Source organism: Mytilus galloprovincialis, chromosome 2 (genome assembly GCF_965363235.1).
Source record: "Mytilus galloprovincialis chromosome 2, xbMytGall1.hap1.1, whole genome shotgun sequence".
Taxonomy (NCBI): domain Eukaryota; kingdom Metazoa; phylum Mollusca; class Bivalvia; order Mytilida; family Mytilidae; genus Mytilus; species Mytilus galloprovincialis.
Genome location: NC_134839.1, coordinates 84,073,487 through 84,087,615, shown reverse-complemented (window position 1 = coordinate 84,087,615; position 14,129 = coordinate 84,073,487). Strand labels below are relative to the sequence as shown.

Sequence of the window (14,129 nt, the reverse complement as noted above, 5' to 3'; positions counted from 1 at the left end):
AAATGACCCTTCTCGTAAAAATCCAGTGATCATGGATCTGTCACTGATATAAACTATTATCTGATTGTACATGTTATACAATATGCTCAATATCCATGCTTCTTTGTTGATTGTTTACTATAAGGTGACAATCGGTAAACTACAGCTTCAAAGCAGGACAATAAATGAGTGCCATGTTTTCACTTCATAACAGACAGAGAGTAAAAAAATGACGATTATACGATATTTTTGCATAAAAACTGATAAAATTGTGCACAGAAGACTGAGTTTATGATATATACATGCATTGGTTCAAGAATTGGATAAACCTTATTTTTCACCAGTCACTCATTTCATATCACTTTAAAGTTTTAGAGGATCTTAATGTGTGTTTCAGATGAAGATGAATGTTTGACCATGCATCCGTGTTCCCATTATTGTCATAATTCTCCAGGAAGTTTTTCTTGTTCTTGTAATCCTGGTTATTCATTGGAGAGGAATGGTCATACTTGTAAAGGTAAGTGGTTTTATTGTTTAATTAAGATTCACAGATTGTTGAGTCAGAAATGGTGTTATTGTATGAGTAAGTTCTGCATGGAGTTAGTCAGAAATTTTGTACCTGTGCAGGTTTGTAAAATGGTGGCTTTATATTCCCACGCAAACAAAGTTGTGGGGTATTTAGAAATCACTTTCTGTCCATCTGTCTTTGTATCTGTCAGTCCCATTTTGTGTCCAGTGCATAACATTTGTACCATTGAACTTCCATGGATCAAGCTTGGTATGCATCTGCATTATTGGGATGGTGTGTTTCATAATTATACCAAAGACTGGTCACTGTGGCCTTGACTTGACATTTGACCCATAATCCTTGTCCAATTTGCGTCTGGCTCTTAACTTTTTGTACTGTAAAAAAACCAAGGTTTACCAAAATTGGTATGCAATTGCATAATTGGATGGGGGTTGTCATTAATAAAAGGTCACTCTGACCTTGACTTTGACCTTTGATCCTTTTAATAGTAATACCTTGTCTGATATGTGTCCTGCACAGAACTTCCCTATATAGGTTGACCAAACTTGGTATGCTGATACATGTGATAAAGTCTTTATAACGGTGACTAATATAGATATCATCATGGATGGCTGATACATGTGATAAAGTCTTTGTAACGGGGACTAATATAGATATCATCATGGATGGCTGATACATGTGATAAAGTCTTTGTAACGATGACTAATATAGATATCATCATGGATGGCTGATACATGTGATAAAGTCTTTGTAACCGTGACTAATATAGATATCATCGCGGATGGCTAATATATGTGATAAAGTCTTTGTAACGGGGACTAATATAGATATCATCATGGATGGCTGATACATGTGATAAAGTCTTTGTAACGGGGACTAATATAGATATCATCATGGATGGCTGATACATGTGATAAAGTCTTTGTAACGGGGACTAATATAGATATCATCATGGATGGCTGATACATGTGATAAAGTCTTTGTAACGGGGACTAATATAGATATCATCATGGATGGCTGATACATGTGATAAAGTCTTTGTAACCGTGACTAATATAGATATCATCGCGGATGGCTGATACATGTGATAAAGTCTTTGTAACGGGGACTAATATAGATATCATCATGGATGGCTGATACATGTGATAAAATCTTTGTAACAGGGACTAATATAGATATCATCATGGATGGCTGATACATGTGATAAAGTCTTTGTAACGGGGACTAATATAGATATCATCATGGATGGCTGATACATGTGATAAAATCTTTGTAACAGGGACTAATATAGATATCATCGCGGATGGCTGATACATGTGATAAAGTCTTTGTAACGGGGACTAATATAGATATCATCATGGATGGCTGATACATGTGATAAAATCTTTGTAACGGGGACTAATATAGATATCATCATGGATGGCTGATACATGTGATAAAATCTTTGTAACGGGGACTAATATAGATATCATCATGGATGGCTGATACATGTGATAAAGTCTTTGTAACGGGGACTAATGTAGATATCATCATGGATGGCTGATACATGTGACAAAGTCTTTGTAACGGGGACTAATATAGATATCATCACGGATGGCTGATACATGTGATAAAATCTTTGTAACAGGGACTAATATAGATATCATCATGGATGGCTGATACATGTGATAAAGTCTTTGTAACGGGGACTAATATAGATATCATCATGGATGGCTGATACATGTGATAAAGTCTTTGTAACGGGGACTAATATAGATATCATCACGGATGGCTGATACATGTGATAAAATCTTTGTAACGGGGACTAATATAGATATCATCATGGATGCTGATACATGCGATAAAGTCTTTGTAACGGGGACTAATATAGATATCATCACGGATGGCTGATACATGTGATAAAATCTTTGTAACGGGAACTAATATAGATATCATCATGGATGGCTGATACATGTGATAAAATCTTTGTAACGGGGACTAATATAGATATCATCATGGATGGCTGATACATGTGATAAAGTCTTTGTAACGGGGACTAATATAGATATCATCATGGATGGCTGATACATGTGATAAAGTCTTTGTAACGGGGACTAATATAGATATCATCATGGATGGCTGATACATGTGATAAAGTCTTTGTAACGGGGACTAATATAGATATCATCATGGATGGCTGATACATGTGATAAAGTCTTTGTAACGGGGACTAATATAGATATCGCGGATGGCTGATACATGTGATAAAGTCTTTGTAACCGTGACTAATATAGATATCATCATGGATGGCTGATACATGTGATAAAGTCTTTGTAACGGGGACTAATATAGATATCATCATGGATGGCTGATACATGTGATAAAGTCTTTGTAACCGTGACTAATATAGATATCATCATGGATGGCTGATACATGTGATAAAGTCTTTGTAACGGGGACTAATATAGATATCATCATGGATGGCTGATACATGTGATAAAGTCTTTGTAACCGTGACTAATATAGATATCATCATGGATGGCTGATACATGTGATAAAGTCTTTGTAACGGGGACTAATATAGATATCATCATGGATGGCTGATACATGTGATAAAGTCTTTGTATCTTTGTAACCGTGACTAATATAGATATCATCGCGGATGGCTGATACATGTGATAAAGTCTTTGTAACGGGGACTAATATAGATATCATCGCGGATGGCTGATACATGTGATAAAGTCTTTGTAACGGGGACTAATATAGATATCATCATGGATGGCTGATACATGTGATAAAATCTTTGTAACGGGGACTAATATAGATATCGTCATGGATGGCTGATACATGTGATAAAATCTTTGTAACGGGGACTAATATAGATATCATCATGGATGGCTGATACATGTGATAAAGTCTTTGTAACGGGGACTAATATAGATATCATCATGGATGGCTGATACATGTGATAAAGTCTTTGTAACGGGGACTAATATAGATATCATCACGGATGGCTGATACATGTGATAAAATCTTTGTAACAGGGACTAATATAGATATCATCATGGATGGCTGATACATGTGATAAAGTCTTTGTAACGGGGACTAATATAGATATCATCATGGATGGCTGATACATGTGATAAAGTCTTTGTAACGGGGACTAATATAGATATCATCACGGATGGCTGATACATGTGATAAAATCTTTGTAACGGGGACTAATATAGATATCATCATGGATGCTGATACATGCGATAAAGTCTTTGTAACGGGGACTAATATAGATATCATCACGGATGGCTGATACATGTGATAAAATCTTTGTAACGGGAACTAATATAGATATCATCATGGATGGCTGATACATGTGATAAAATCTTTGTAACGGGGACTAATATAGATATCATCATGGATCGCTGATACATGTGATAAAGTCTTTGTAACGGGGACTAATATAGATATCATCATGGATGGCTGATACATGTGATAAAGTCTTTGTAACGGGGACTAATATAGATATCATCATGGATGGCTGATACATGTGATAAAGTCTTTGTAACGGGGACTAATATAGATATCATCATGGATGGCTGATACATGTGATAAAGTCTTTGTAACGGGGACTAATATAGATATCATCGCGGATGGCTGATACATGTGATAAAGTCTTTGTAACCGTGACTAATATAGATATCATCATGGATGGCTGATACATGTGATAAAGTCTTTGTAACGGGGACTAATATAGATATCATCATGGATGGCTGATACATGTGATAAAGTCTTTGTAACCGTGACTAATATAGATATCATCATGGATGGCTGATACATGTGATAAAGTCTTTGTAACGTGGACTAATATAGATATCATCATGGATGGCTGATACATGTGATAAAATCTTTGTAACCGTGACTAATATAGATATCATCATGGATGGCTGATACATGTGATAAAGTCTTTGTAACGGGGACTAATATAGATATCATCATGGATGGCTGATACATGTGATAAAGTCTTTGTATCTTTGTAACCGTGACTAATATAGATATCATCGCGGATGGCTGATACATGTGATAAAGTCTTTGTAACGGGGACTAATATAGATATCATCGCGGATGGCTGATACATGTGATAAAGTCTTTGTAACGGGGACTAATATAGATATCATCGCGGATGGCTGATACATGTGATAAAGTCTTTGTAACGGGGACTAATATAGATATCATCTCGGATGGCTGATACATGTGATAAAGTCTTTGTAACGGGGACTAATATAGATATCATCATGGATGGCTGATACATGTGATAAAGTCTTTGTAACGGGGACTAATATAGATATCATCGCGGATGGCTGATACATGTGATAAAGTCTTTGTAACGGGGACTAATATAGATATCATCATGGATGGCTGATACATGTGATAAAGTCTTTGTAACGGGGACTAATATAGATATCATCATGGATGGCTGATACATGTGATAAAGTCTTTGTAACAGGGACTAATATAGATATCATCGCGGATGGCTGATACATGTGATAAAGTCTTTGTAACGGGGACTAATATAGATATCGCGGATGGCTGATAAAGCATGTTTGCTTTTGGACATACTATACATAGAATTTATCTGTATTTACTACGCAGATATAAGATGATGTGGTATGAGTGCCAATGAGATAACTCTCCATCCAAGTCACAATTTATAAAAGTAAACTATTATAGGTCAAAGTACAGTCTTCAACACAGAGCTTTGGCTCACACCGAAAGCAGCAAGCTATAAAGGGTCCCAAAAATTACTAGTGTAAAATTACTAGTAAATGATAATCTTGATAACAATATTCATAAAAAACTGATGAAATTTTTCTGTTCTTTAAATACAGATATAGATGAATGTGATAATAACAATGGAGGCTGTGACCTTGACAATGAATGTATCAACATTGACGGATCATTTATTTGTGCGGTCATGTGTAAAGATGGTTACAGACGATCTGGTGATGGACAGAGATGTATTGGTATGTCTGTTAACATGAGAAGAAAACATTATACACTTTCTTCAATTTACAAATCATCTAGACATTACAATGGTTATATATGCCTATTAGAAAATATATATTTTGAAATGCCTCCTTTAAAATAATTATAAGACTTAAAGGTATTAAACAACTGGTTGATCATTTGAAATGATTCAGTACTATTCAATTGGACATAGTAATCAGTGAACAGTTCAAAATTTTTTAAATTATTAGGTATTAATTTTTTGTCCCCCCTAAGCTCATCATAGGGATTGTGTTCTGGCAGCAGCCGTGTAAGCTAACTTCTTAAAAGCTTTATATTTTAGAAGGTGGAAGACATGGATGCTTCATACTTTGTATATGGATGCCTCATGTTAAAAAGTTTCTGTCAGTCACACATGTTCAATGTCCTTGACCTCATTTTCTTGGTTGACTACTTGAAAAAAAAAAATGTTAAGATTTTTTGTAATGTTAAATTCTCTCTTATTGTAAGTAATAGGATAACTATATTTGGTATGTGCATACCTTGCAAGGTCCTCATGCCTGTCAGACAGTTTTCACTTGACCTCGACATCATTTCATGGATCAGTGAACAAGGTTAAGTTTTGGTGGTCAAGTCCATATCTCAGATACTAAAAACAATAGGTCTAGTATATTCGGTGTATGGGAGCACTGTAAGGTGTACATGTCCAACTGGCTGGTGGCATCTGACCTTGACCTCATTTTCATTGTTCAGTGGTTATAGTTCAGTGTTTGTGTTTTGGTCTTTTTTTCTAATACTGTATGGAATAGATCTACTATATTTGGTGTATGGAATGATTGTAAGGTGTACATGTCTAGCTGGCAGGTGTCATCTGACCTTGAACTCATTTTCATGGTTCAGTGGTCAAAGTTTTTGAGTTTTGGTCTTTTTTTCATGGTTCAGTGGTCAAAGTTTTTGAGTTTTGGTCTTTTTTTCTTATACTGTATGCAATAGGTCAAGTATATTTGGTGTATGGAAATATTTTTGATCTATATGTCGGTCGCACAGGTTTTATTTGACCATGACCTAGTTTTCACGATTCATTGCTCAGTGTTAAGATTTTTGTGTTTTGGTCTGTTTTTCTTAAACTATAAGCAATAGGTCAACTGTATTTGTTGTATGGAAGAATTATTAGCTGTACATGCCTGCCTGGCATGGTTTATCTGACCTTGACCTCATTTTCATGGTTCGAAGGTCAATGTTTAGTTTTCTTGTTTTATGTTAAGTTTATGTGACAGTTGTAATAAAGCTTTATATTTAGGACTATCAGCATTATATCAATGATTAGTAAAGAAGGCGAGACATTTCAGTGTGTGCACTCTTGTTTCAGACAAAGATGAATGTAGAGAAACACCAGAAGTATGTGGACATAACTGTCAGAATATACCTGGAGGTTATACCTGTACATGTAGTGAGGGATTTCAACTTAAAACTGATAACAGTGGTAGATGCACAGGTACATGCAATCAAAATGCAGGAATAATTTTGGCCTTTATTACTTTTTATACGACCGCAAAATTTGAAAAATTTTTCGTCGTATATTGCTATCACGTTGGCGTCGTCGTCTGCGTCGTCGTCGTCGTCGTCCGAATACTTTTAGTTTTCGCACTCTAACTTTAGTAAAAGTGAATGGAAATCTATGAAATTTTAACACAAGGTTTATGACCACAAAAGGAAGGTTGGTATTGATTTTGGGAGTTTTGGTCCCAACATTTTAGGAATTAGGGGCCAAAAAGGGCCCAAATAAGCATTTTCTTGGTTTTCGCACTATAACTTTAGTTTAAGTTAATAGAAATCTATGAAATTTTGACACAAGGTTTATGACCACAAAAGAACGGTTGGGATTGATTTTGGGAGTTTTGGTTTCAACAGTTTAGGAATTAGGGGCCAAAAAAGGGCCCAAATAAGCATTATTCTTGGTTTTCGCACAATAACTTTAGTTTAAGTAAATAGAAATCAATGAAATTTAAACACAATGTTAATGACTACAAAAGGAAGGTTGGTATTGATTTTGGGAGTTTAGGTCCCAACAGTTTAGAAATTAAGGGCCAAAAAGGGACCCAAATAAGCATTTTTCTTGGTTTTCGCACCATAACGTTAGTATAAGTAAATAGAAATCTATGAAATTTAAACACAAGGTTTATGACCATAAAAGGAAGGTTGGTATTGATTTTGGGAGTTTTGGTCCCAACAGAATAAGGGGCCCAAAGGGTCCAAAATTAAACTTTGTTTGATTTCATCAAAATTGAATAATTGGGGTTCTTTGATATGCCGAATCTAACTGTCATGACTGCGTATGTAGATTCTTAACTTTTGGTCCCGTTTTCAAATTGGTCTACATTAAGGTCCAAAGGGTCCAAAATTAAACTTAGTTTGATTTTGACAAAAAATGAATCAGTTAGGTTCTTTGATATGCTGAATCTAAAAATGTACTTAGATTCTTGATTATTGGCCCAGTTTTCAAGTTGGTCCAAATCGGGGTCCAAAATTAAACTTTGTTTGATTTCATCAAAAATTGAATAAATGGGGTTCTTTGATATACCAAATCTAACTGTGTATGTAGATTCTTCATTTTTGGTCCTGTTTTCAAATTGGTCTACACTAAAGTCCAAAGGGTCCAAAATTAAACTTAGTCTGATTTTAACAAAAATTGAAATCTTGGGGTTCTTTGATATGCTGAATCCAAAAATGTACTTAAATGTTTTATTATGGGCCCAGTTTTCAAGTTGGTCCAAATCAGGATCTAAAATTATTATATTAAGTATTGTGCAATAGCAAGTCTTTTCAATTGCACAGTATTGCGCAATGGCAAGAAATATCTAATTGCACAATATTGTGAAATAGCAAATTTTTTTTTAATTAGAGTTATCTTTCTTTGTCCAGAATAGTAAGCAAGAAATATCTAATTGCAAAATATTATGCAATAGCAAGATTTTTTTTTAATTGGAGTTATCTTTCTTTGTCCAGAATCAACTTAAATCTTTGTTATATACAATATACAATGTATATTCACTTTTTACTACCAACTGATAAATTAAAATAATCTTTACCATTCAGTGATAACAAGCAGTTTTTTTACATCTTAATATTTTATGATGTATTTAAATGAGTAGTTATTGTTGCAAACTCCATTAGAAATTTTAATTGAGATTAGTTTTGGAATAAGGGAAAGGGGGATGTGATTAAAAAAATTGGGTTCAATTTTTCTCATTTGAAATTTCATAAATAAAAAAGAAAATTTCTTCAAACATTTTTTTGAGAGGATTGATATTCAACAGCATAGTGAATTGCTCTAAGAGAAAACAAAAATTTTAAGTTCATTAGAACACATTCATTCTGTGTCAGAAACCTATGCTGTGTCAACTATTTAATCACAATCCAAATTTAGAGCTGAATCCAGCTTGAATGTTGTGTCCATACTTGCCCCAACCGTTCAGGGTTCAACCTCTGCGGTCGTATAAAGCTACGCCCTGCGGAGCATCTGGTTTCGTATTCAAGCGTCTTTTGTAGAAGAAACGTGCATCTGGCACAAATACAAAGTTTCAATCCTGTTATCCATAATGAGTTTATTGGTACTATTCTGGAAATTTTTTTCAGATATAGGTTTTTTTCTTCAGAGAAATGTCCTAAGCTCTCTTGTAGTAATTTTCCAGGTCGATCATTCTATTTATAGAACATGATTATATTAGCATAACAATAGAGATATAATGAAAAGGAGAAAGCACTCAGATCATGGATATTATTATTATTGATTTAAATAATCACTTTTGAAATAATATAAATTGTATATATCACCTACTCATATGATCCCATGATAGTGTTTATACTGGAATGGAGGACTTTACCTAAAGGGAATAGTGATCTGTGATCTCCCTAGGCATTTTAGCATTGCATTTATGATATAAAAATCCTTTTTTTTGGGGGGGGAGGGGGGGGGGGAGAAACAAATACCCCCTCTCCTTCCAAAAAAAAGCAACCACAAGAAAATTTTAAAATCTCATAAAAAATAGAGACTTTTTATTTCCCGGGAGGTAAGATATAATTTGGTTTTTTTTCTCACCATTTTGCAATTTGATAGGTTTGGAATTCTTTTTTATTTTTCTTCAGAAAGAAAAATAATGCACAATTTTTTTTATATATATAGCTTAATCACTATTTGCTTGGTTATGACTATCCAACCTGACCTTGAACAAGATTTCATATTCCCTTTGAACGTCAAGACTTCCTAGTGAGATGCTACTATGGGTTTATATATATTACATTATTTTAAATAGTAGATATGAAGTCATTATCGTGTTCAAAAATCATTTTAGACGTTAAAATAAAAAATATATAATTAATTTTTGATAGGGCATGTTTAACAATGTTTTATGTCATGTTCAGTTATAAAAACAAGCGGATAAGAAAAAAATGTATGTAAATTAATATTTTATGTTCAGGAAGTAAAAGTTTATTATAAGGAATGGAAATTCCTCATATTTCTAAACCTGTACAAACTATAAATTTTACTGTCATATTTTTATATCAACAATGTAATGTTTGTTATTGAAGAAATTTTTGCAGCAAATTGTAAAAGTGCACCCCGTCCAGAGATTATCCAACTGAATATTATAGAAATTGATAAAATGTACTACAATAGTGGTATTAGATATTGATTTCCTGACAGACTGACCCCTGTTGATTGATTTCCTGACAGACTGACCCCTGTTGCTTTTGTATGCTCCAGCCTCATTGGGAAGGGCATTATTTGTTACGGTTGTTATCTGTTTGTCTGTCAGTATATTTAAGACAGACAGCTAGATATCATAAACATACTATGTATACACAAGCCAGAGTCTGAGCTTGATTTGCTATATGATATAAAAACTAAACTGACGAAAAAAGGTCATTTATTCAAAATCATAAAATGCAAAAAATACATTTTGCAAATAAAACATTTGACATAAAAGTTCATATTTAATATGAAATAATAATACATAATTAATACGAAATTACATCAACTAATATCATGTCAATTGAATAAATGACAAAGAATAGCAAAGGTGGGGAGAAAAATCTGCCACAAATCCACTCTTAGGCTGAAAGAGTGGATCTGAAATCCACTCTAAGGCTGAAAGAGCGGATCCCCCACTCGAGGACTCTGGCGACGTGAATACAATTATATATGACTTGAAAAAAAAAATACTTTCACATACATGTACACCAAACACATATCACTTTATTATGTAAAACGTTTCCACATTTAGCAGAAATATTAAAAGTTCATATTATCATATACTAAGATATTACTGGTAAAAATGATTAAAGGTGTAAATCTTATTCCGGCCAGTGAAAATTCAAACAAAACTAAAGTACATTTTTACGAAGCCCTGGATCCTTCCTAAATACGAAGTTTTATATCTAACTATTTCTGTAAGGGATCATGAGCAAAGGATTCTCATACTTCACTTGACATTTTTCAATCGAAAATGTATAAATATAAAAAAGAAGATGGTATGATTGCCAATGAGACAGTTCACCACAAGAGACCAAAATGACACGGAAATTAACGACTATAGGTCATCGCACGGCCTTCAACAATGAGCAAAGCCCATATTGCATAGTCAGCTATAAAAGGCCCCAAAATGACCATGTAAAACAATTCAAACGAAAAACTTAAATGTAATACATAAACAAACGACAACCACTGAACTACAGGCTCCTAACTTGGGACAGGCACATACATACATAATGTGGCGGGGTGAATTCCATAGGGTAAAAGTTTTTAAATTGAAATTAGTAAATAAGTATTTAGTGTAAACCTTATTTAACTCTCAGTTAATTTTGTTGTGATCCGAATTGATATGAGACTATAGAAATAATTTTCGTAACTCATGATACAGTAAAAAGAAAAGTTTTAGTCACAATTTTTAATATACAGCTTTTTAGAAATTTAATGACTGGTGAACATCACCATTCAATATTAATAGTAATAATTTATATCGATAATATCACTATGAAAAGGGGGGAATACACCAAACTTACTTAAAACTTACATAAAATAAATTCATTTCTTCCTGGCATGCTACAGAACTTATTTTAACAAACTGTTATTCCAATGCAATACATTTAAAAGGTTTATATTGTATGGTAGTAAATAAAGTTGTTAAATGAAAAATATAATATTCCAGCTTTAGGTGATGTTTCATATATTTTTTGTACCGTAATTGCGATAAAAGTTAAAAGATGTAAGTTTTAATTGAGTAAATATTTATAGCTTTTGACACGTACTATAAACATTTAACCAAAAGAAAAATCCAATTTAGTTAATAACCAGTTAAGTTAAATTAATATAAAAACTTTGGTTTGTGATGGATTTACCTCTAAAGACCATAGCATTTAGACAACATTGGAATAAACCATCAAGTCTTTTTATATATATAATTTGAATAATTAATATGAATTAGATAGGCAACATTAAAAACCATAACATGATTTACGAACTATTCATGTACATACAGGAAGTTAAACAGAGCCATGAAGTTAAAAAATAATTTTAAGGTAGCCTATCGAATGATCCCATTGACACCCCAACAATATGTAAAGACAGCATCGGCAGGAGGGCGGCAATAAAGACACAAATCGTATGAAATAAAGATCACAAACGTTTTAGCAGGCTATATACTGACCCAAAACAAGATACGGTTGAAATTCCAATTAGCAAATAAAATTGGTTATATCAAGAAATTTGTTTCCATTCTTGAACTTTAGTTTGTCTCAACCAAATGTTATGAAACTTATGCATAATGCTTATTACAATAAAACACAGATCAAATTTGAATTTGGGTGGTGTCACTTTAACCGTTCTAGAGTTAAGCCCCTTTAAAAATGTATGTATTTTATTTATTAAGGAATTTTGAAGTCACAGGAAATAAACATATGTTAACCAAATGTGCAGTGGCGTTTTATGAAGGTCTACATGCAGGACATGCTTTTGGATAACCGACATGAACTAAATTGTTATGTATGAATAGTCTGATTTCTTTCCATTCCAGATGTAAATGAGTGTAGAACAGACCAGTCATCATGTTCCCATATCTGTAGGAACACCATAGGATCCTACACATGTGCTTGTCCAGCAGGTTTCAGACTGTATAGGAAGTTTTTTTGTGAAGGTAGGTGGTCATCTGTCCAGTAGGATTTAGGAGGAACCTGACTAATTCATTACTTTCTATGTTAAATTCTTCAATTTTAAGAATACATTGCTAATTTGTCTTTAAGTTCTAATACTATGACAGTCATTCCATATTAAAGCAATACATTGACATGTCTTGTGCTGAAAAATATCAACATACTTTTAATTGCATAATTTATTTAAGTGGTACCCAGAACTTCGGAGATACTACAGATCTGAGAAACATACTAAATTCTCCCTAAAGGAGTAGGTTCAGTAAGACCCCTTTTTGGCCCCAAAATATAGCAGTTTTACAAAAGTATGACAATGTAATCTTTTAGCCATTTACTGGAAAGTAGAATGCTTCTGCTACATGAATATGGGCTGTTTTTGTCGAGCCTTCGACTTTAGTCGAAAAAGCGAGACTAAGCGATCCTACATTCCGTCGTCGACGGCGTCCACAAATATTCACTCTGTGGTTAAAGTTTTGGAAATTTTAATAACTTTCTTAAACTATACTGAATTTCTACCAAACTTGAACAGAAGCTTGTTTATGATCATAAGAAAGTATCCAGAAGTAAATTTTGTAAAAATAAAATTCCTTTTTTTCCGTATTTTACTTATAAATGGACTTAGTTTTTCTGCGAGGAAACATTACATTCACTCTGTGGTTAAATTTTTTAAAATTTTAATAACTTTCATAAACTATCCTTGATTTGTACCAAACTTGGACAGAAACTTGTTTATGATCATAAGATAGTATCAAGAAGAAAATTTTGTAAAAATAAATTTCCACTTTTCTGTATTTTACTTATAAATGGACTTAGTTTTTTTGCCAGAAACAAAACATTCACTCTGTGGTTTAAGTTTTTAAAATTTTTATAATGTTCTTAAACTATCCTGGATTTCTACCAAACTTAGACAAAAGCTTGTTTCTGATCATAAGATATTATTCAGAAGTAAATTTTGTAAAAAAAAAAATCCCTTTTTCCATATTTTACTTATAAATGGACTTAGTTTTTCTTCCAGTTAACATTACATACAGTCTGCAGTTAAAGTTTATAAAACATTTATTAGATTCATAAACTATCCTGGATTTTTTACTTAACTTGGAAGCTTCTTTCAATCAAAAGACAGTATCGAGAGGGAAATTTTTATTGATGTTTTTCCTCATTTTTGTTGAGTCTGCGATTAACAGCAAAAGTAGGCGAGACACTGGGTTCCGTGGAACCCTTACAAATTTTTGACAATACAATGCACATATATCAGGTACTAGCATCATTCAGTCGTGCTAAATTACTGAAATCTTCACAATTTGAGCATTTTAGTTAAATTTTAGACGGTTTCCATCTAAAATGAAAGTGGCCGCATTGGTGTTCATTCATAATATTGAAATGTAAGTTGTATTTGATGATAATACATAACATATATAAAGGTTGAGGATAAACA

The 14,129-nt window shown here is 33.2% G+C and overlaps 1 protein-coding gene across 4 annotated transcripts in view; it reads left to right on the top strand.

Annotated features, from left to right (window-relative positions):
* The window catches only part of LOC143064640 (hemicentin-1-like), a 125,670-nt gene that overhangs the window by 97,448 nt on the left and 14,093 nt on the right, over positions 1 to 14,129 (top strand). For all 4 annotated transcript variants that reach the window (XR_012975291.1, XR_012975292.1, XM_076237620.1 and 1 more), the window contains exons 53-56: positions 377 to 496; positions 5,371 to 5,505; positions 6,858 to 6,983; positions 12,562 to 12,681. Coding sequence is in view for 2 of the 4 variants with exons in the window: in XM_076237620.1 (XP_076093735.1) it covers positions 377 to 496; positions 5,371 to 5,505; positions 6,858 to 6,983; positions 12,562 to 12,681 (501 nt within the window). In the remaining 2 variants the exon portion in view is untranslated. The remainder of the gene's footprint in view (positions 1 to 376; positions 497 to 5,370; positions 5,506 to 6,857; positions 6,984 to 12,561; positions 12,682 to 14,129) is intronic.